We start from the raw sequence: 22,049 nt of genomic DNA, 5'->3' as shown, positions 1-22,049 counted from the left end.
TTCTACAAAGTGAAATGGGGTTATTTACACACAGTGTGAATACATGTTTTATTATAAAATAAGACAAACAATTTGAGATGCAAAACAACACAAACAACACACTGTACAAACTCATAATTGTCAGTGTTTACTGTTTTGCAATAAAATATTTGAAAGTGAGAGTGAGCTTTCGGGTAAAAGACAGCAGAGGGCACTGTTGGCCTGCAAGCAAGCTACAAATGTATGACGTTCATTGGGAACTATTACTGTAAACCAAATAGCTAACAGAATATATTTTTTAAGTAACGGTTGCTAGCTAGATGATATCATCACACATTGGATCGAGCTAGCTAGCAGGCTACATGACGTTCGCTGTGAGTACTGTACTTGGCTCCACGCATACAGTACGTGCGGGTTCGTCGTCTGCTAACTTACTAATAGTACCGCTGGAAGTCCAGTGTCCTGGCTCTTGATTTTTTTTCCCGAACGATTCTGAACTGAGACGTGCGGCTGGATGCAGATGATTGGTAATTGGCTAACTTGCTAGTTAATAATCCCTTGGTGAATTAGTGACCATAATTGTTTAATTATAGTGTAAATTAATTGACCGCTGATATTTGTTAGCATCATTTCAGTGTTTGCTGGTAGCTGCTAGAGACACTTAGCCAACGGAAGCTGGCTAGCTGGAGGAGACAGTGAACCAGATTGGCGTGCTAGCTAGTTAGCTTCATCTAGCTAGTTAACGTCAGCTACGTTTGCTCTCTTTGACTCAGTGTTGGTTTCTAACGTTAGCTGCATTTACTCTAACGTTAGCTAGCTAACTATTTAACAGGAATGTTTTCACTAGCTCGATAGTTATTTGTCTGTATAGCAAATAATTCGTCATATTTCAAGTTGGCTAGCTGTCCGTTTTGTTTAGCACAAAAGCTATCTAGCTAGCTATCTAATTTACTAAGCTAGCCAGCTAGCTTGGCTAAACCAATAACACCAGCGAGCAACTTTCACAACGTGTGCAGTAGCTAGCTAACTAGCTAGGTAACTAAAGTTAACTAAGTAAATTGTGTATCAATGCTTCAATAAACACGAGGCTTTATTGCTGTGTAACGTTAGTGTGTAATTCTCAGTTCAGTAGTCCACCTAAATACTATTGTTATTAACTAGCTACTCATTGTTACCCTGACTGTAATTACACTGTGTTGCTTAGTTTGTGTTACAATGAGGCCTATTGTTTGGAGTACTTGTTATAATAATTCTGTATCCCCTTGGGATTTTAGGTCCACTAGAAAGCGAAGAGTTACTGAAGAATGAAGTACAATCATTTCAGCAATCCTCTTCTTCATCCTCAGTCCTCTTGTCCACGACTGATCATATTTGTAGTTTGATCTGGAACACGAGTGACCTAAAACATCTGGACAGTTCCTGACTGGACTGCTGTTACCTCTGCATTCTCGCCTTCCCTGTGATTTCATCTCCACAGCATAACCTTGAAATAAAGGGTCAACATTTTGGGATAAACATTACACACTTTCTGGGATATAGGCCTACACTACAGTTGAGATCTTCTCTGTGAGCAGACTAGGCCTATACATTTTTCCTCGTCTCGTGATATTGTGGTGTTATTCCTTTGGTGAGACCACTATGGAGTGGAATATGGAGTACTGTATGGAGCAGGTTATGCAGAAGGACCTGGGTCGGAGACTACAGGTGGGCCAGGACATCATAGACTCCATCCTGGACAAGGACAAGTCCCAGGACCTGGAGCAGGACCAGACCATGCTGGACAGAATGGTGGATGGTGTCGCTACCAACTGGGTCAACTCCAGCAATTTCAAGGTATGGGATACCATAGGATGGCACTGTCACAGGCAGCCAAAAACTCTGCGCAATAATCACAAGGTGAAAGTGACTGGTGTAACAAGTGTAGGAAAGAATCTGTCATTCACTGGGACATAATTCAGCAAGGGTGTGTGAGACTGTCACCTGGGGGGAGAATATAACCTACAGGCCCTGTGGCTTCAAACTTCACACAAAGGCTCGTTGTGCACACTATTTGGTGAATTGCTTTATAGGCCTTCTTCATGTGTACCGCAGTAATGAGCTGACCAGTATTTTTCATTTGTATTTATTTCACCTTTATTTAACCAGGTGGGCCAGTTGAGAACAAGTTCTCGATTACAACTGTGACCTGGCTAAGAAAGCAAAGCAGTGCGACACAAACAACACGTGGAATAAACAAGCATACAGTCAATAACACAATATAAAAAAATATGTCTATGTACAGTGTGCGCAAATGGCGTGAGGAGGTAAGGCAATAAATAGGCCATAGTAGCAAAGTAATTGAAATTTAGCAAATAAACACTGGAGTCATAGATATGCAGATGATTATGTGCAAATAGAAATACTGGTGTGCAAAATAGCAAGAAAAGTAAATAATTAAAAAAAATCAATATAGGGATGAGGTAGGTAGATTGGATGGGCTATGTACAGCTGCAGCGATTGGTTAGCCGCACAGATAGCTGATGTTTAAAGTTAGAGGGAAATATAAGTTTCCAAATTTATCGATTTTTGCAATTCGTTCCAGTCATTGGCAGCAGAGAACTGGAATGAAAGGTGGCCAAAGTAGATGTTGGCTTTGGGGATGACCAGTGAGATATACCTGCTGGAGCGCGTGCTACGGGTGGGTGTTGTTATCGTGACCCGTGAGCTGAGATAAGGTGGAGCTTTACCTAGCATAGGCTTAGAGATGACCTGGAGCCAGTGGGTCTGGTGATGAATATGTAGCGAGGGCCAGCAGACGAGAACATACAGGTCACAGTGGTGGGCGGTATAGGGGGCTTTGGTGACAAAACGGATGGCACTGTGATAGACTGCATCCAGTTTTCTGAGTAGAGTGTTGGAGGCTATTTTGTAAATGACCAGTGGGTTAGATCTTGACGACTGTTGATGGCCGCTCACTAGCATGGGGCTTTTAATAGCTGGTTGTCATAAAGAACCGGGCAGAATGAGGTGGATGGACTCTAAACCCTTTGGTGTCTGTGATCCCTGTGTATCCTAGTACTCTGTTAATTTGAAGGTCTCCTTGACCCCCAGATCCCACCAGAGTAGATCTCACCTTGCCAGTCCTAGAAAATGTGTGATTGTGATAATTCAGATGTCGCCTAAGCCTAGCTAGCCTACATGTCCAGCACCCCAAAACATTACATCACCCACCCATTCTTTCACTATTAGGTCTTCAGCCTCAGTACAGGCACAAATACATGATGAAGGCTGAGCATTAAGGAATTCATTCTTCACCAAGGGGACGGTTATCTGTTTTTTAGTGGCCTGAATCTTTTGTGTTTGATCTGTATCCACTCGAGACGGTGTCCCCCTAGGGACATTTGTCCTGTGAACACTAGCTAACTACACAATCACTGTACTGCTGAAAGGCCATAGTATAATATGGGACTCTAATGTTATCAGCAGAGCAGACCATTTCGGCCCCCTACACAAGCTTTAGGCTATTATCCTAGCTGATACAATTTCCCAGACTGTTTATGACAGCTATTCCAACTCCACAAATGTCCAGCCGGACTGTCGGTGGTCTCTAACGGCTTCTTCCATTGAGGTGGCGGAGCAGGACACTATCGACAGTATCACAGCTTGTTTTTGTCCAGCTCTGATGTTGAGTAATCTATTGACTAAGCTCAAGCAAGGGGTTCGCTGCTTTGATTTGTCTGTGCTTTCAGGCTTGGGCTGACCTCTGAACTCTGTGTGTGATGAAGGGAGAATCCATGGCAACAACTCTGCTGCCCCACACACACGCGCGCACACTCACACGCATAGAAAACAGCTTACCTCTCTCGCAGCGAATCAAAATGCTGCACCCTGTGCTGCTCTAGAAATGGTGTCCCCTCCAATCAGAGTGATTGCTCCGAGAGAACAGTAGAGTAATGGGGACATGGACTCCCACGGCGATAGTGTTGAGCTTATTTTACAAACTATCATTAGGCTACCCCAGATAGACACCATGGCAAACTGGGTATTATCTACCTGGGCTGCCCCCCCCCCCCACACACACACACAAGTAGAGGGGAGAATGCCACATATGAATGGCTAGGAATCAATGGATAGGCTAAACCCCTACGTGAAGAATGATCAGGATTTAGTTGATTTTCTCTTTTCTCTAGCTTCTGTCATTGCCCTACTTGTAAAGACCAGTTAGTTTTTATTTTCAGCGCCAGAAGTGCTGTGTTTTTGTTTTGGCATCAGATGGGAATGAAGAAGGAAAGGAAGGCAGGCCTAGTCAAACACTGCAGGACTTTCAGAGGGAGGGGGCACTGCAGCAGGCTCACAGCTTTACACAGCTGTTGACATACAACCTGTTCTGAAATGGTGTGTTTTTGTATTCTGTCACTTCTGAATAGTTTTCAGCAATTAAAGCTATTTACACAGACACATTTTTTGATAAGCAGCCATTATGAATTTGCGTTTACAACCAGCAATAATGTTGTATGTGAGATGTGAACTTATCTACTAGGGAACCTTAGACAGCAGGAAACTGTTGAGAAATTGTTCTCTTTCTACAAATATAAACCCTGGGGTTCTAAAAATTGCACCAGAGCCCAAGCAAGAAGCTCAGGTGATGCAACCATGTTGATTATGGCGTTAGCAGGGATGCGCTCACTACAAGTTCATTGATTGTCCTTTGCCAACCCAACGAAAGATGCCTTCCCTAGTGCCAGCCAAGACCTAATCAAATCTCAAAGTGGTTTCCGACATGGTTAGTATTTTATTTTCTACTGTAGTCCTACAGCAGCATCAGTAGGTTATTACAATATATATATATTATGTGTTTGAGGGCTTCCTTTGCTTTTTATAAAGGGAACAAAACCAAGATTTATCACATTACCCACAATCCTTTGCAACGGAGCTTGTATTTCAAAGGATTATTTTTTTATGTTATGCATTCTTCTCTCTCAAAATGTCTAACATTTATGCTTTTGTTGAATAGCCTATGTTATTTAGATAAAAATTGTAAGTATTACATTTAAAAAAATGTTGATCTTCATTCTTAGGTGGCTTTGTTGGGAATGGACATACTGACAGCTTTGGTAACAAGACTACAGGAACGGTTTAGGACACAGATTGGAACTGGTAAGCTATCCCTGGCAACTGTATGCATTGTATGCATTACAACACATCTTTATGATTCATAGTTTTCTTGAGTCCTCATCACCTTAAGTTGTTGTCACACAATTCATATCTTTGTCCTTGCCTTCTCCCTCCCTCCCGTTAGTTTTGCCGAGTTTGATAGATCGACTAGGCGACTCAAAGGACCAAGTCCGAGACCAGGACCAAGCTCTTCTGCTAAAGATCATGGACCAAGCTGCTAACCCACAGGTAATGTCAGCACGTACTGTAGACTCACCTAAGTGTTAGTATAGAAAATAAACCGTTTCATTATAATAGTAAAAAACGGACTACAATAATTGTATTTATTTGCAGTATGTATGGGACCGAATGTTAGGAGGATTCAAACACAAGAACAACAGGACCAGGGAGAGTGTCTGCATTTGCCTTATCGCCACGTTAAATGTGTAAGTTCATAATAGCCAGTAATGGTTTAAACTTACTATTTCATCTGTTTTGTCTTACACATTCTTTGCGTGATTTCATTATTATTATTTTTTTCTCCTTACAGATATGGAGCTCAAGGCTTGACCCTCAGCAAAATTGTCCCCCATATATGTAATCTTTTAGGAGACCCAACAAGCCAGGTATAGTTACATTATTTTAGGCTATTAAACTATAGTGAACAAAAATATAACCGCAACAATTTTAACGATTTTACTGAGTGACAGTTCATATAAGGAAATTAGTCAATTTATATAAGTTCATTAGGCCTTAATCTATGGATTTCACATGACTGAGCAGGGGTTCAGCCAATGGGTGGGCCTGGAAGGCAATAGGCCCACCCACTTGGGAGCCAGGCCCGGGCAATCAGAATGAGTTTTTCCCCGCAAAACAGCTTTATTACAGACAAATACTCCCCAGTTTCATCAGCTGTCCGAGCGGCTGGTCTCAGACGATCCCGCAGGTGAAGAAGCCGGGTGTGGAGATCCTGGGCTGGTTTGGTCACACCTGGTCTGCGGTTGTGAGGCCGGTTGGACGTACTGCCAAGTTCTCTAAAATTATATTCGAGGTGGCTTATGGTAGAGAAATTCATATTTAATGCTCTGGCAACAGCTTTGGTGGACATTCCTGCAGTCAGCTTGCCAATTGCACGCTCCCTAAAAACTTGAGACATCTGTGGCATTGTGTTGTGTGACAAAAGTGAACATTTTAGACTGGCCTTTTATTAACAGGGCTGTAAACAAATTTGTGCACACAATTTGAGAGAAGTATGCTTTTTGACCATATTGAACAATTCTGGGATATTTTATTTCAGCTCATGAAACACGGCACCAACACTTTACATGTTGCGTTTATATTTTTGTTCAGTATACATTGTGGTGTTAAACTGGATTTGACTTTGACACCAGCATTATTGGTGTTTTAGAACTCTGGTGGTTGACCAACAGCTTTACAGATTCCATGTGAACTCGTCAGACTTCAGTACTTTCCTGATATCTCTTGTCTGTTTATTCCTTGCAATTAGCCTGTTTTGTAGACTTTTTCAAAAAGGCTTTGCTCTTTCTTCTGTCATCACGCACTTCAACAGCATTTCCCACTTCCTGTCGGGAACGGGAAGCTGTGTCCATGGACCTCTCTTCCTGTACTGATATAGTGCCAGCCATCTTTTATCATTGTCATATGCACAACTAAATTGACTATTACATTCAATAGGAGAGGATCTCATTTTATGTTCAATCCAGACAAATGATTATGTTGAGCGGTTAGTGGGCAGACAGATGAGTGAAGCCGTGTTAATCTGCTCTGTTCTATTTCCTGACACACAGGTGCGAGACGGGGCCATGAACTGTCTTGTTGAAATCTACAGACACGTCGGGGAGCGGGTGCGGATGGACCTGGGGAAAAAGGGACTGCCACAGTCACGGTACCTTCATTCTGATACCAAGGCTCTCTGTTGAAGTGCAATCACCATGACCCAGTTCTCTGGTATCTCAAGGGAGCCCGACTGTCTGCTTTTAGGCTTGCGCCTCCTCATAATTGTATGATGATGCCTTTAAAACAATATACTGTCTTTTGTCTTTCCAGGTTGAATGTCATTTTCAGTAAATTTGATGAAGTTCAAAGATCGGGGAACATGATCCTGTCCCCTGTCTCAGGTAAGCACAGTACTTCCTTTGCTCTCACTGTTGTACTTTCCTTCTGTCCAGCAACACATGGAAACATTCCTCCCTTTCCATTGAGCTTTGTTATATTGAAACGTTCTGGTGTAGTGCAAGCAGCGCCCTGGGATTATGACTATGCTTAGGGTGTAATGGGGATCTCATATCCAATCTGGGCCCATATCAATAAAGCATCTGAGCATTATTGCTGATCTAGGATCAGTTTTGGCTTTTAGATCACAATGCATCAAATTTTACACCGCTGCTATCTTCATTTGATCACTGTTCTTGCAGAGAATTTTCCTGCCCAGCATGAAATGCAACTTATAGTGTATTTGAAGTTTAAAAAGGCTTCTAAAGTTTGTAATTTGCCCTAACGGAAAAATCGATCAACACCTACGAACATTTCTATTAATTATAATGCACATAGTAATTCACATTTCCTTTTGCTGCAGGGTTATTTTCCTGCTGTGTGAAACTGGTCAAATTAAGATGAGATGTATGTACAGGTGGGGACCTGATCCTAGGTCAGCACTCCTACTCTGAGGCGCTTTGTAGATGGGGACCTGGGCTCAGACCACTTAGAGCTGGACAGAAAACCAACAACAGAGAAATCAGTTCTGTGTCCATGCTCTTTCAGAAGAGAACAGTTAGTATGCATTGAGCAGTCTCTCTGCAGCAATGCAGGGCTGCAGGCAGGGGGTCAGATTCTCCTTTCAGCTGCTCTCTATTGGACATGTTCTTGGTATTCTGCACACGGAGTAGGGCCTTACCCTGACGCAGCAGTATTGAAGCAGGACCGACTGATATCGGAGCTGTGAATCTTTGTTGCTGCGGCCGTCTCATTTTCCTCTCCTCGGGCCTGTTAAATCTGGGACAAAAAGGGTGTAATTGCTGTGGTCGCGAGGCTTCACTTTCATCACAAGAGTTCACCCTGTAGAGATTAGACTGGAGCTGCTGTAATCTCTGCTTTAATTTAGTAGGCTGAACGACTTCATATCAAACCTGAGCAAATTGGCCGAAGCAAGGTGTCATGCTAGTTCGTTTATGGTAATGCCTCAATGACGTCATTGCCTGACATCTCATTGAAGTTTTCTATTCACCTAGTGGGCCAAAGAAAGGGGGAAACCCTTTGCTGTTAACACAGTCCCCCCCCTCCCTGTGCGGCTCGAAGGTTAACCAGGCATAAAGGCAATGCCTTGGCCTTGCCTCTACCACAGCAGATACATCAAAGGGCTCCCTCTCCTGTGCAGCTGACAGCTCATGAATGTCAACTGTCCAAGCAAGTGGAAAGAACTTTTCTCCCTCTGCCCAGGAATCCTATGTCCTATTCATTTGGTACCAACCCGATTGAAACAGGGAGGTATTACATCTGAATTTGTCCAATGAGAAGCACTCGTTTTCATATTTTTTTTTAACGGCATAGCCCTAATACTGTATTTGTATCTGGGCTGTTGGGCTGGTGACGGGAAAGGGAGAGACAGAGAGGATTAGCCTAAGAAGAGGTAGCAACACCAGGGACTCTGCTGCAGGCTCTTATTTTGGAGAAGAGAGTGGTGTCATTCTGCCATCCGTGCAGTCACAAGACCTAGCTAGAGGGGAGGGGAAGGAGTAGCCCGGAGTACGGTAGGTAGACACAATAGAGAAGAGACAGACCTACGGCAGTGTTTGTCCTTGTTGCTCACTGCTACTTAGCTCTGTTTAGTGTGTGGAATCAACAGCCCTGCTATGACCACAGGAGAAGGTATGGATCTCTTTCCTCTCTACAAAGGCCTTTTATAACTACTGCATAGGTAGATGAGCTATAGTCGTGTTTGCGTTGGGATTATTATCCTATGTTATGAATATGGTGTTTACAGGTGGCCTCTGTAGGTAGATGAAAGGAAGATATGTTGTTGAGAACTGCAGGAGATTTCATACAGGATGTATCTTTCTTTCATTTCTTATAAAGGAAATCGTTTGGGCTATTTATGTTACTGTGTTTGACATTGTACTAAGATGATGTTAGATACAAGGCAAATTAGGCTTGGTTCATTTTAACTCATATTCCTCCCCTTTGGATAACTTGGACACATGTTTTGGTCAGAAGAAAGAGAGGAGGACTGAGTGTTACTTCCTGTCTACTTCCTTCTTGCCAGTAGACAGTCAATTAAGGTGCCCACTGTGCTCTGTGAGTAGCCCTCCGCCCAGTGCACTTGTGACGCACAAATTATGAATTTGGGCCACTGAATGACTGGCAGAGGTGCTTTCTGTCGGTTGGGTAGAGTTACAGCTAGGTAGTGCTTTCATAGTATTTAGTCATTTTTGTATGTTATTAGGCTCCCCAATTAGCTACAGGCAAACCTGCAGCTACTCTTCCTGGGGTCCACACAAAACCTAACACATGACATAATACAGAACATTAATAGACAATTACAGCTGAACTACAGAACTACATTAAACAACATATTACATAACATTAATAGACGGGTACAGAACTAAATAAATGAAAATACATTACAATACATATCATTAATAGACATGAAGAACATACGTTTTATAGTAAGATTACACACTTTCATAACGTTATGCCTTAGCAATCCATGCAGCATGTACTCCTAATAACAGCTACACTGCAGTCATCCATTTGTTTCTTATGCTTACAATTGCAGACCCTGATCCTAATGTCTCAGAACCAGATGTTCTGCAAACTAGCGATAATCTCACATTAGGAGCCACCCGTGTCCTTGGTTCTCCCTTTTGAAGTCAATACTATTCATAACAATAATGTGATTCCTAGATTCTCCTGAATGCAAGTGCACCCGAAAACGACAATGGAAATGCGACAATTCCTCCAGCCAAGGGCTTCGACCACAGTTTTTCACCCCAGCAACTTTGTCGTTCAGCTATTAAATGAGCGACAGGTGGAGTTTCCTCCCCGTTAAAAGCTTCAATTGAATCCTTCACCTCAGCCACTGTGTCAGAGTTTTCTCCAGCTAAAGCCTCAATGGAATCCTTCACTTTAGCGAAGTACTTTAGCTACCTTTTTAGGGATCCATCACTCCAGTCCGTTCAATAAATTGGAACAGAGTCGTCGTCATCATCAGATGGGCTTCATCTACCTCCTTTGCCTTGTCATGTGCACAGAAATGAGCTAAACCCAACATTTGCCGTGTTAGTCTACCGTGTTCGTCTACCCGTAAAGGCTTAGCTAAGGTTTAGTGCGTGGCCTTTGGACTTATTCATCAAATTAACAAAGTCCCCTTGATATGGAGTTTCCTCCTGTTCTCATCAACTTGTTTTGCATGTCCATTTTCATTCCCGCGCCACACTCACACCCAGTAGGATCCACACACGATAAGAATTTGCTCTCATAAAACTACTGACTAACGTCTGTAAGCTGACCAGACTATCATGTCATTTGGAGCAGTGCATTCTTACTCTACTGAGGCTTTGCTTTTACAAATGCTTTCTCTGAGCATGCACTGTTATCTTGAGACCAAGGGCACATCCTAGCTTTAACTTGAACCCAAACACCAAATGTGCTTGCGAGGGAGATGCTACAGCTATTTAAGGTCAGAGGTGCCGTGGTGTGCTGTTTTATTTGTTTTTTGAAGCTACTTTTGCTGCTTGTTTGAGTGACTTGAGATGGCAGGGAGTTCCACGCTACAAGTATCACGGCTCTATATTTTAGGGTGCATTGCCTTGAATTCGTTTTGGGCTTCAGGGAATAAGAAGATACTTTTAGTTGCTTGCCTTGTGGACTATGAATGTCTGTCAGAGCTGTGCGTTAGCTGATTGAAGAGACAGTTTGGGAGTAACAAAAATGAGAAGTGACAATTTTCTTTCCTACTTTGAGCCAGGAAATGTCAACATGCTGTTGACCTTAGCGCTCTTGGAACATTGCAGGACAAGAAAGCTGTAGCTTTAGTATGTCTTTCTTCGCGGCATCTGACCATATTACCGGGCAGAAGTCAAGATACCATCAAATTGAGCCTGTAGGACTTGTTTGATCAGTTGTGGTAACCTAGTCCTGACAGTTTATAGTCTTAAGGTAACACCAAGAAGTTTAGTTTCCTCAACTTGTTCTATAACCACATCTTTCATAATCAGATCCAGCTTAGGTTTACAGCAAGGGTCTCCAACAGATTGATCGCCAGCTACCAGTCGCTCGCAGGCCACTTATCAGTAGCTCACCAAACAATTCTGAAAGTACATGCAATTTTCACGTGTTCTGTTGCAAACTGTCATAAACAAATCTCACAAGTATCAGACACCGCAAGCTCACAGCTACTGTTTAATCAACTCAACATTGACATTTATCCCACCCCTGGTTAGGCACTATTGGCTTAAAAAGCCAAACCTAACACAATGTCCGCCAATTCATTTCCAGCAATATTGCCCAACTGTCTGTGTGGTGCGCATGTTTGTCTATCACTTTGTGTATAGCCAGTTGATGTGATGACCGTCTTGTGGGTTGACAGAAATACTTTCCCCAAAACCATCTCAATTAAATGTTATATACAAAGTAGGCTTACCTGGCAGAATTATATCCCTTGTATCATATTATTTGTTATTTTCAAACCTTTCCATGAAATGAGAAGCAGGACCGGCACATTCGTCACACGAATGAAAGGGCCAGATGTGCAATTAAAGGGAATTGCACCCCGAAAAATATTTGTTTGTTTTCTTCCAGACCTAAAAAAAAGGGGATTTAACCAATGACATTCCGACTCAGAACATCTAATTCCGTTGTTTCTCTATGAACAATTTGATTTTTGAGAGTGAAAAACGAAAGAAAATCTAAAACCCAGGGAGAACACAAATAAAAAATCAAATTTTATAGAGCCCCCCCCCCCTTAAGTGGTTTATTAACCATTATTTTACCAGGTATATTGACAGAAAACAGTACGCTACTTTCTCTCGTACAGTATGGAACGGGGAAGAGTTGCAAGGGAGAGGAAAATAGAAGAATGTTCCTATTTGAAAGCTAGAAAAAATGTGTAGCTCGTGACATATTTCATTTTTTAAAAGTAGCTCTCATATTAGAAAAGGTGTGGAGACCCCTGATCTAGAGCTTAAGGAATGATTTGTACTGAAATACTATACTCATAGATATATTCAGAACTAGTTTATTTGTTGGCCACTCATTCTGAAACTAACTTCAACTCTTTGTTTAGAGTTGCAGTGTTTTCACTAGCTTGTTTAAGGCTAGTGGTAAATCGTTAGTAAAAATAGAAAACAGTAATGGGCCAAGACAGCTCCCTTGCGGAATTACACAGTTTACATGCATTAGATTAGAGAGGCTTCCATTGAGGGAAAAAAAACAGATTTCTATTAGATTGCCATATACTTGCTCAAAAGCAGAGGGTGTGAAGCCATAACATATACGTTTTTCCGCTAACAGATTATGGTCAATAATATCAAAGGCTGCACTGAAATTGATCTGCTGTTAGAACCAGAAAACGATGGTTTACCGTTCTTGGGAAGCAGAATGACTTTAGCTTCCTTCCATGTCTGAGGGAAAGAATGTTTCTCCAAGCTCAGATTGAAGATATGAGAAATAGGAGCTGCAACATACTCTGCTACTATCCTCAGTAACTTTTCATCTAAATTGTCAATACCAGGTGATTTCTCATTATTAAAGTTACTGGCCAGAAACAATTTGTTCACCTCTTCCACGCTAACTTTATGATACTTTTTTTTAAATATTGTTTTTTTTTCACATAATTATTATGGAGATCTAACCAGAGTGAAGAGATGGGATGGGTTATATGCACATGTAGGCCTATTCTTCATTCATTCAGGCCACACCGGATGGATTGTTTTGATGCTGGCTTCTTTTCACTCCTATTTGTCACATTTTATTGTGAGAAATGACTCCTGAAATGTATGCGTTTCCTTGCAGAAATGGCATTCATGCTTGAAACAAATGGGGCTGTTGAATTGTGCTGCTCCTGTGTTGTCCGGTGCTTGAGTAGCTCCCCGGTGAGAAAGTCTCTGTGTGAGAGAATGGCTGGTTTGTGTTCAAGGTATCGGATGGTGAAGAGGAAGAGCTAGCTGTGTGTTGATAGCCGGTGTCCTCCGGTACCGTGGAGAATAATGGAGCCTTTTCCTCAGAGGCACTGTAGGGTGAATACCACAGTATCACTTTCAGGTTGAAGCTGTCGTTGCTCTCTTCTCAAACAACTGGTGCATTTATCAGGGGGCACTGCCATCTAGGGGATGAATTAGTGAACGTCTGGTTTGCGTGACATTACTGCATTATAAAGTAGGTCTCATGTGCTTATGATTCATTGCTGATTTTGTTGTATTCTTTTAGGATGCACTCATGCATATTGACCTGGAACCATAGGTTATGTGCCTAAAATTGTCTTTCCAAACACTGTTGTCTATGTTCTTTAACAAGACAGGATGTTTTGTATTCAGACCAGTTGTACTGCCCTTGCTCACACAGAGGCCAGGGTTTTTCTGCATAGATAAGTATTGGGCGGGGCGCCTAAGTGTTATTTTTCTCGGATGGAACGTCTTCAGTGTAAACTTAAAGGAAGTAAAACTAACAATCACCTAAATCACCTAAAAAGCTAGAGAGTCAGGGAAATTTAAAAAATTTAGTATTTTTGTCATGGCATGGGGCCCCCATTGATTTTGTTATAACGTTTGAGTCACTCAGATAGCATAAGCAAAATAATTGCAGGAATTTTGCTTTAAAACAGCTTCTGAAGTTTTTGGACTGTGACTGCACCATTGGCCACTCCCATGGCCACACCCACCAACTAAGACCCTTTTTATATGATATTCCCTCATGTCTTTCTCATCACTCACCAGTGATGACGCTAGGCTCACTGACCTGTTAAGATTGAATTCACCGCTCATCACTTTCTGTCTGGCTCCTCCCCCTCCTAGGCTGGGTGTCATATCATGGTGATAGAGAGGGTGTGCCCTTGCCTCCTCTCCCCACTGTGGGAGGTGGAGCTGTCCATCTGCTTTCTCTGTCGTCCCTGCTCCACGGCCCGGCTCACTGTGCTCAGTAGGGAGGGGCACCTAGCATTACAGCACATCAAGCGCTTGTGTGTTACTGGGAGAGAGTGTGAACTGTGCATCAGGAGGGCAGCCATAGCCTGAGCCACGGGTGCTCACGCACCAGGGAAGGGAGAGTGTAGCTGGTACTGCTAGCTGCCTGCAGCGAGGGAGCTAGCTGGGAGACCTGTGGAGACCGGAGACTATGAGAGGAGGGGGTCTGGAGTGGACTGTCTGTCGACATGCTGAGGAAGCTCGTCTGCAGGAAGATTTGTGCCTGTAAGCTCTGCTTCTCTTTCTTCTTGACACGTGGTGGGGGGTCGGGGTAGAGGAGAGGAGAGGCCCATTGTATTAATATTAATGAGCGCCGTGAGGAATGTGGGTCAGGTCAAAAGTGTGGGAGGGAGTCACCTGTCACTAAGATGAAGATTGGGGAGACAGACATTTTCAGCTGAGGAGTGACAGACCGGAGAGGACAGCTGGGTACACAGTATGCACTATAAAGACTGAAGGTTCAGACAATCTGAAGGCTATCGGTAACAATGTCTGGATTTTATGAGCTACGCTCATCACAGCTGGTGTTGATGACAGCGGTATGCCAAGCGCTGGGTTTTATATGAGGCTGGTTTATTCGACACTCACCTTGTTGTGATATTGACAGCGTACCTCGTTTTAAAATTGCAATGGGGGAGAGAAACAATGTGAGGTAGATGGCACATTACTGATGTGATGTGTTGGTGTGCTGCCCCTGTGTTGTGTGGACCTCTGAATAATGCACAGGGTTGTGTTTCATTGATCGCTGGTCCGGCAGATTACTCTGCTCCCTCCGGGCCGACTGACGTGTTCAGTACACTACCGTTTGGGGGGGGGGGGGGGGGGGTAGTAGTCACTTCACTTCCACAGCATGAGGGCGCAACCACCGGTTACCGGAATCAGACCGAGACAATCACCTACATAATGAACTCTGATGACCCCTCCCCCCAATGTGTATGTGTGTGTAAATGCCAAAAGGTTATGCAGGCTTCTGTGTTGTTGTAGGAGAGGATGGGATTGAGCACATGGTGCTGATTATAAAACGTTCTTAGTTTGTTTAGTACAGTCAGCATTCAAATTGTGCCGGACCGTAAATAACTCGAATCCTCTGTTTTGCCTTCCCTCCCAGATAAGAACTATGATGATGATGATTCGGTGGACGGGGGGCGGTCCTCCTCTTCTAAAGGCCCCTCGTCAGGGAAGAAGGCAGTGAGCATGGGGTCGTTCCGTAGGCCCAGCTCTGCTTCCAGCACCAAATCAACAGGTGAGACGCCCCATCCGGTTCACACCAGCAGAACCAGCAGTATGCCAGCAGTATAAGTGATGTTACGTCGAGCCATGTGTATTTTAACATTGTCAAATGTGATTTGTTCTTTCTCCTACCACAGTATTCTTTTCATTTGCTTCCTCGAGAATCCTTGTCTGTGTGCGTGCGTTGTTTCTGTTTTTTAGACATTATGATGACTAGATTATCGAGATAAGCCTTTATTTGGCAACGGGTAATAACAGGGCTCTGCATTGCAACCATTTTACTCACGTATGCACATGGAATTTTCATTTAAGAGCACCAGTGCGCCTAGAAAAATGAATGATTCTAGCTTTAATATCTCAAATACTTTTCATTGTGCTCCTAAATTTGTTTGTGTGCGCAAACATTTTTCAACTTTTTGTAAAAAAGGTCAGCGTAGATCCTTGAATAATGACCTCTGTCCAGGATTTGTATGGAAGATAATTCACTGTGGAGCTAGACATTGGATAGTGTCTATAGCTCCACAGTGACTGGGTTGTCTGCTATCTATAACAGAGATAGTGTCTCTATAACCAAGTCACTGTGGAGCTGTCTATAACAGAGATAGTGTCTATAAACCAGTCATTGTGGAGCTGTCTATAACAGAGATAGTGTCTCTATAACCCAGTCATTGGGTTATAGAGACTGTGGAGCTGTCTAGTGTCTATCTGTACCCTTGGAACAGTGCAGATGGTGAGGATGATGTAATGGAATCAGAACACAGAGAGAAACAGAATACAAATTGATAGAAACATGGGATAATGAGCATTGAGCGTGATCTCCATAAGGCATGAACTCCATAAGGCTGCAGCCAATCCAAGTTTAACATTTGTGTGAATTTGTGTGAATAATAGCCTACTAGAATAGCTTCCTGGTAAAGTTAACAATTCGACCCGGTGTTCCTCTGTTTGTATCAGGGAGAGACGGTCCTAGTGCGGCTGCTGCAGGGGCTGTGGATGAGGAGGACTTCATCCGTGCCTTCGAGGAAGTGTCCACTATGGAAGTACGTGTTCACTTTAATCACAATAGCAAAATCATTCTGCGCTATTCTCGCTTGGGCACGTGAAACTGGTCCTATGTTACACGTCGTATATTAAACCCATTAGGAATGTGCTTCCGCTAAGTGATTCTTCTTCTCTCCTCCTCTCAGCTTTTCTCTAACAGGGAAATGGAGGACGCCATGACCAAGATCAGGGAGGTGCTGGCTGACGACAAACGAGACTGGGAGCACAGAGTCACTGCGGTAAGAGACTACCAACCAATCGGCCCTCACCTCCAGATGACTTCATCACACTGGCTGCCTTCCAGTATCCACGCTAGCGTACCACTTGACGCCATGTATTGGCCATGCATTCCAAGTGTGGATTTTTGGATTGTAGCCAGTGACTATTAGGTGGCTGTTTCTATTAAGCGGTCACGTCTATCATTTGATTGGAAGTGTGACGTCGATTGACGGCTTGCTGGTTTTCGCTGCGTCTCCTTCTTCTCTAGTTGAAGAAGATGCGTTCTCTGCTTCTGGCGGGAGCGGTGGAGTTTGACGGTTTCTCCCAGCAGCTGCGTCTCACGGAGGCAGCCTTCAAGATGTCCTCTAAAGACCTGCGCTCTCAGGTGGTCAGAGAGGCTTGTATCACTCTGGGGTAAGGAGACCTCACGTCCTGTTCTCTTACTCACGGTATCAATTCAAAATCAAACAAGCTTTATATAATGTCACCAAAGCCATACTATAATTACGTTATACAATATCAATGCAATAAAAAATAAAAAATGAAACTCCAAAGAATTTTAGGAATATTCCCCCCCACACTCTTTATTGTACAGCCCCATCAGTATAAAATAAGATAGTATTGATATCATAATAACTTGTCTCCGTGTCCGTATGGTCCCTCTATCCTGCAGCCACCTGTCCTACATCCTGGGGAACAGGTTTGACCACTGTGCAGAGTCCATCATGCCCACTCTCCTAACCCTGGTCTCTAACTCGGCCAAGGTCATGGCCACATCCGGCATCGCTGTCATACGACTCATCATCAGGGTGAGTGAACAATAAAGTTATTTACATTTTGAATTGAGTTGAATTGAGCTGGGGGGGTTCAGTTGAGTTGAGTGTCAGTCAAACAAGATGGTCATGGAGCTAGCCTTTTTTTGTTTGGAACGCGAACACATTTCTCCTTCCCGAATGGTTGCAAATGACATTCCACCGCATTCCCAGTTGGGCATTCGTTGTTGGTGGTTGCTTGTGATTTGTTCTCCAAAGATGCCTCGTGTGTTCCTCACACTTCTATCCTAGAACAGCTGGTAACGTAAGGAGTGTAAACTGGACCTGCGACATGACGATGACTATATTTCTGTCCTCTCTCTGTCTTCCAGCATACACACTACCCTCGTCTCATTCCTATCGTGACCAGCAGCTGCCAGTCGAAATCTGTGGCCGTAAGAAGGTAAACAAACAAAGAAATAGCCTCAGAAAGACTTATCCCTGATCGCACGTCAGCTGAGCGTCTGTTTGTTTTCCCTGACAGTCTTCTTGTTCTATTTCCAGGCGCTGTTTTGAGTTTTTGGACCTCTTGCTGCAGGAGTGGCAGACCAACTCTCTAGAGAGGTATGTTTAAATGGCTGCTACAAGACAGGCCTATAGACTCATACTTAGAGTTGTCCCCCCTCCTCAACAACACAATATTGTACTGCCATGTTGTAGATGTACTGTACTGTAAACATTTTTTCTAGCTACTGTCCAGTGAGTTTGTGATGAGCCCGTCTGGGTAATATGAAACAACGTTGTTGTCAGTGAGTGGCTCCTCATCTCAGCTGTTTCCATGGCAATGCCAGGGAGGGATATCTATCCCATAAAAGCACACTGTGCTTCATGTGAAACCAAATCTCTAACCGGGAGGCCAGAGGAGCTCTCGGGTCCCCTGCTCATTGATTTACGTTGCGCCCCAAATGGCACCCTATTCCCTGTATAGTGCACTACTTTTGACCAGAGCCCTGTTGGCCCTGGTCGAAAGCAGTGCACAATATAGGGAATAGGGTGCCATAGGGCTCTGAACAAAATCAGTGCACTATATAGGGAATAGTGTTGGTATTTGGGACTAACCGTAGCTTTTTATGTTGCGGTGGTTTTGGTGGAGAGGGGGGGTATTGTCATGCTGCATGCAGGGAGAATGATGCTGGTGTTCGTACTCTTTTTGATCCCTCACAGGAATGTAGCTGTTCTGACAGAGACCATCAAGAAAGGAGTCCATGATGCAGACTCCGAGGCCAGATCAGTTGCCAGGAAGTAAGTCGCTCTCACACTATGTCGGACATGCATGAACCATGTTTCTATTTGAAAATATGAGTTCACCAATATCGCATGTTGTCACGGCAACAACTTTTCCTCCACGTTTGATATTTTATCCGCCAACCTGAAACGTTGCCCCGCTGACGACAGGCTGTCTCACTGTTTCTGGCCTTCTGTCCTCTCTGTTGACTTGTGCAGGTGCTACTGGACCTTCCACGGCCACTTCAGCCGGGAGGCGGAGCAGCTGTTCCAGGCTCTAGAGTCGTCCTATCAGAAGGCTCTCCAGTCCCACATGAAGAGTTCTGACAGCATCCTGTCCCTCCCTGCCTCAGACCGCTCCTCCTCCTCCTCACAGGAGAGCCTCAAGTGAGACGCTCCACCCTTTCTATCCTTCTCCTTCTCCCCCTCTGTCTTCCTGTCTCACTCTTTCTTGCCACGTCTCTCTTACTTGGCCCCCTTTCTGTCTTTCTCTCATTTTCTGTCTCTCTGTCTCCTTATGTCTGTTTCTTTCAGTTTTTTCTCTCTCTAGTAGAGAGTTTATCTTTCTGTCTCAGTTTTTCTCTCCATCTCGGTCTGTCTGTGATATGAGAAGTAGTAGTATTGAAGGAGAATTGATTTTAGTCAGTCAGATGAATCACTGTCAACCTCTCTCTCTGTCTCCACAGCCGCCCTCAGTCTGCCAAGAGCTCCATGGGAAACACCGTGACCAGGAGTAAGGACACTGGCATTACATGACTGGCGTTACTACCACAGACATTACTACTGCAGACATTACTACTGCAGACACTACTACTGCAGACACTACTACCGCAGACACTACTACCGCAGACACTGCTACCGCAGACACTGCTACCGCAGACACTGCTACCGCAGACACTACGACCGCAGACACTACGACCGCAGACACTACTACCGCAGACACTACTACCGCAGACACTGCTACCGCAGACACTACTACCGCAGACACTACTACCGCAGACACTACTACCGCAGACACTACTACCGCAGACACTACTACCGCAGACACTACTACCGCAGACACTACTACCACAGACACTGCTACCACAGACACTACTACCGCACACTGGAGAAAATGTATCCGATCTCTTCTATCATTTAAATGATTCACAGCTCTGGATATAAGACTCCAGAAGATATATTTTTCATATAGACATATTTTCAAGCACAGCAACAATGTCCGTGACATCTACTGGCTGAATTTTTTAATTTTTTTTAAATTATATTTTTATTTAACCAGGTAGGCTAGTTGAGAATAAGTTCTCATTTACAACTGCGACCTGGCCAAGATAAAGCATAGCAGTGTGAACAGACAACAACACAGAGTTACACATGGAGTAAACAATAAACAAGTCAATAACACAGTGGAAAGAAAAAAAGAGTCTATATACATTGTGTGCAAAAGGCATGAGGAGGTAGACGGATAATTACAATTTTGCAGATTAACACTGGAGTGATAAGTGATCAGATGGTCATGTGCAGGTAGAGATACTGGTGTGTAAAAGAGCAGAACAGTAAATAAATATAAACAGTATGGGGATGAGGTAGGTAAATTGGGTGGGCTATTTACCGACGGACTATGTACAGCTGCAGCGATCGGTTAGCTGCTCAGATAGCAGATTTTTGAAGTTGGTGAGGGAGATGAAAGTCTCCAACTTCAACGATTTTTGCAATTTGTTCCAGTCACAGGCAGCAGAGAACTGGAAGGAAAGGCGGCCAAATGAGGTGTTGGCTTTAGGGATGATCAGTGAGATACACCTGCTGGAGCACGTGCTACGGGTGGGTGTTGCCATCGTGAACTGAGATAAGGCGGAGCTTTACCTAGCATGGACTTGTAGATGACCTGGAGCCAGTGGGTCTGGCGACGAATATGTAGCGAGGGCCAGCCGACTACAGCGTACAGGTCGCAGTGGTGGGTAGTATAAGGTGCTTTAGTAACAAAACGGATGGCACTGTGATAAACTGCATCCAGTTTGTTGAGTAGAGTATTGTAAGCTATTTTGTAGATGACATTGCCGAAGTCGAGTATCGGTAGGATAGCCAGTTTTACTAGGGTAAGTTTGGCAGCGTGAGTGAAGGATGCTTTGTTGCGGAATAGCAAGCCGACTCTAGATTTGATTTTAGATTGGAGATGTTTGATATGAGTCTGGAAGGAGAGTTTACAGTCTAGCCAGACACCTAGGTACTTATAGATGTCCACATATTCTAGGTCGGAACCATCCTGGGTGGTGATGCTAGGCGGGCGTGCGGGTGCAGGCAGTGAACGGTTGAAAAGCATGCATTTGGTTTTTACTAGCGTTTAAGAGCAGTTGGAGGCCACGGAAGGAGTGTTGTATGGCATTGAAGCTCGTTTGGAGGTTAGATAGCACAGTGTCCAAGGAAGGGCCAGAAGTATACAGAATGGTGTCGTCTGCGTAAAGGTGGATCAGGGAATCGCCCGCAGCAAGAGCAACATCATTGATATATACAGAGAAAAGAGTCGGCCCGAGAATTGAACCCTGTGGAGACTGCCAGAGGACCGGACAACATGCCCTCCGATTTGACACACTGAACTCTGTCTGCAAAGTAGGCTACTGAGTCTGCCGATAAGAATATGGTGATTGACAGAGTCGAAAGCCTTGGCTAGGTCGATGAAGACGGCTGCACAGTACTGTCTTTTATCGATGGAGGTTATGATATCGTTTAGTACCTTGAGCGTGGCTGAGGTGCACCCGTGACCGGCTCGGAAACCAGATTGCACAGCGGAGGTGGAGCTGTTGGCCGAGGTTGGAGTAGCCGGTTGGAAAGCATGGCCAGCCGTTGAGAAATGCTTGTTGAAGTTTTCGATAATCATGGATTTATCGGTGGTGACCGTGTTACCTAGCCTCAGTGCAGTGGGCAGCTGGGAGCAGGTGCTCTTGTTCTCCATGGACTTTACAGTGTCCCAGAACTTTTTGGAGTTACAGGATGCAAAATTCTGCTTGAAGAAGCTGGCCTTTGCTTTCCTGACTGACTGCGTGTATTGGTTCCTGACTTCCCTGAACAGTTGCATATCACGGGGACTATTCGATGCTATTGCAGTCTGCCACAGGATGTTTTTGTGCTGGTCGAGGGCAGTCAGGTCTGGAGTGAACCAAGGGCTATATCTGTTCTTCGTTCTGCATTTTTTGAATGGAGCATGCTTATCTAAGATGGTGAG

General features: G+C 44.0%; 1 protein-coding gene across 1 annotated transcript in view; it reads left to right on the top strand.

Moving 5' to 3' along the window:
* Positions 1-208: 208 nt before the first annotated feature.
* LOC135542542 (CLIP-associating protein 1-like) overlaps positions 209-22,049 on the top strand; it is a 41,440-nt gene continuing 19,599 nt past the window's right edge. The window contains exons 1-18 of the mRNA XM_064969579.1: positions 209-506; positions 1,254-1,812; positions 5,037-5,115; positions 5,258-5,361; positions 5,467-5,558; positions 5,663-5,738; positions 6,921-7,018; positions 7,180-7,250; positions 15,415-15,549; positions 16,491-16,576; positions 16,724-16,816; positions 17,065-17,210; positions 17,470-17,605; positions 17,941-18,011; positions 18,113-18,172; positions 18,773-18,850; positions 19,052-19,219; positions 19,519-19,565. Of these exons, the coding sequence (XP_064825651.1) occupies positions 1,618-1,812; positions 5,037-5,115; positions 5,258-5,361; positions 5,467-5,558; positions 5,663-5,738; positions 6,921-7,018; positions 7,180-7,250; positions 15,415-15,549; positions 16,491-16,576; positions 16,724-16,816; positions 17,065-17,210; positions 17,470-17,605; positions 17,941-18,011; positions 18,113-18,172; positions 18,773-18,850; positions 19,052-19,219; positions 19,519-19,565 (1,735 nt within the window). The 5' untranslated portion in view covers positions 209-506; positions 1,254-1,617. The remainder of the gene's footprint in view (positions 507-1,253; positions 1,813-5,036; positions 5,116-5,257; positions 5,362-5,466; positions 5,559-5,662; positions 5,739-6,920; positions 7,019-7,179; positions 7,251-15,414; positions 15,550-16,490; positions 16,577-16,723; positions 16,817-17,064; positions 17,211-17,469; positions 17,606-17,940; positions 18,012-18,112; positions 18,173-18,772; positions 18,851-19,051; positions 19,220-19,518; positions 19,566-22,049) is intronic.

Source organism: Oncorhynchus masou, chromosome 6 (assembly GCF_036934945.1).
Source record: "Oncorhynchus masou masou isolate Uvic2021 chromosome 6, UVic_Omas_1.1, whole genome shotgun sequence".
Lineage (NCBI taxonomy): Eukaryota > Metazoa > Chordata > Actinopteri > Salmoniformes > Salmonidae > Oncorhynchus > Oncorhynchus masou.
The sequence above is the reverse complement of the archived record's forward strand: the minus strand, read 5'-3'. Positions and strand labels throughout refer to the sequence as shown.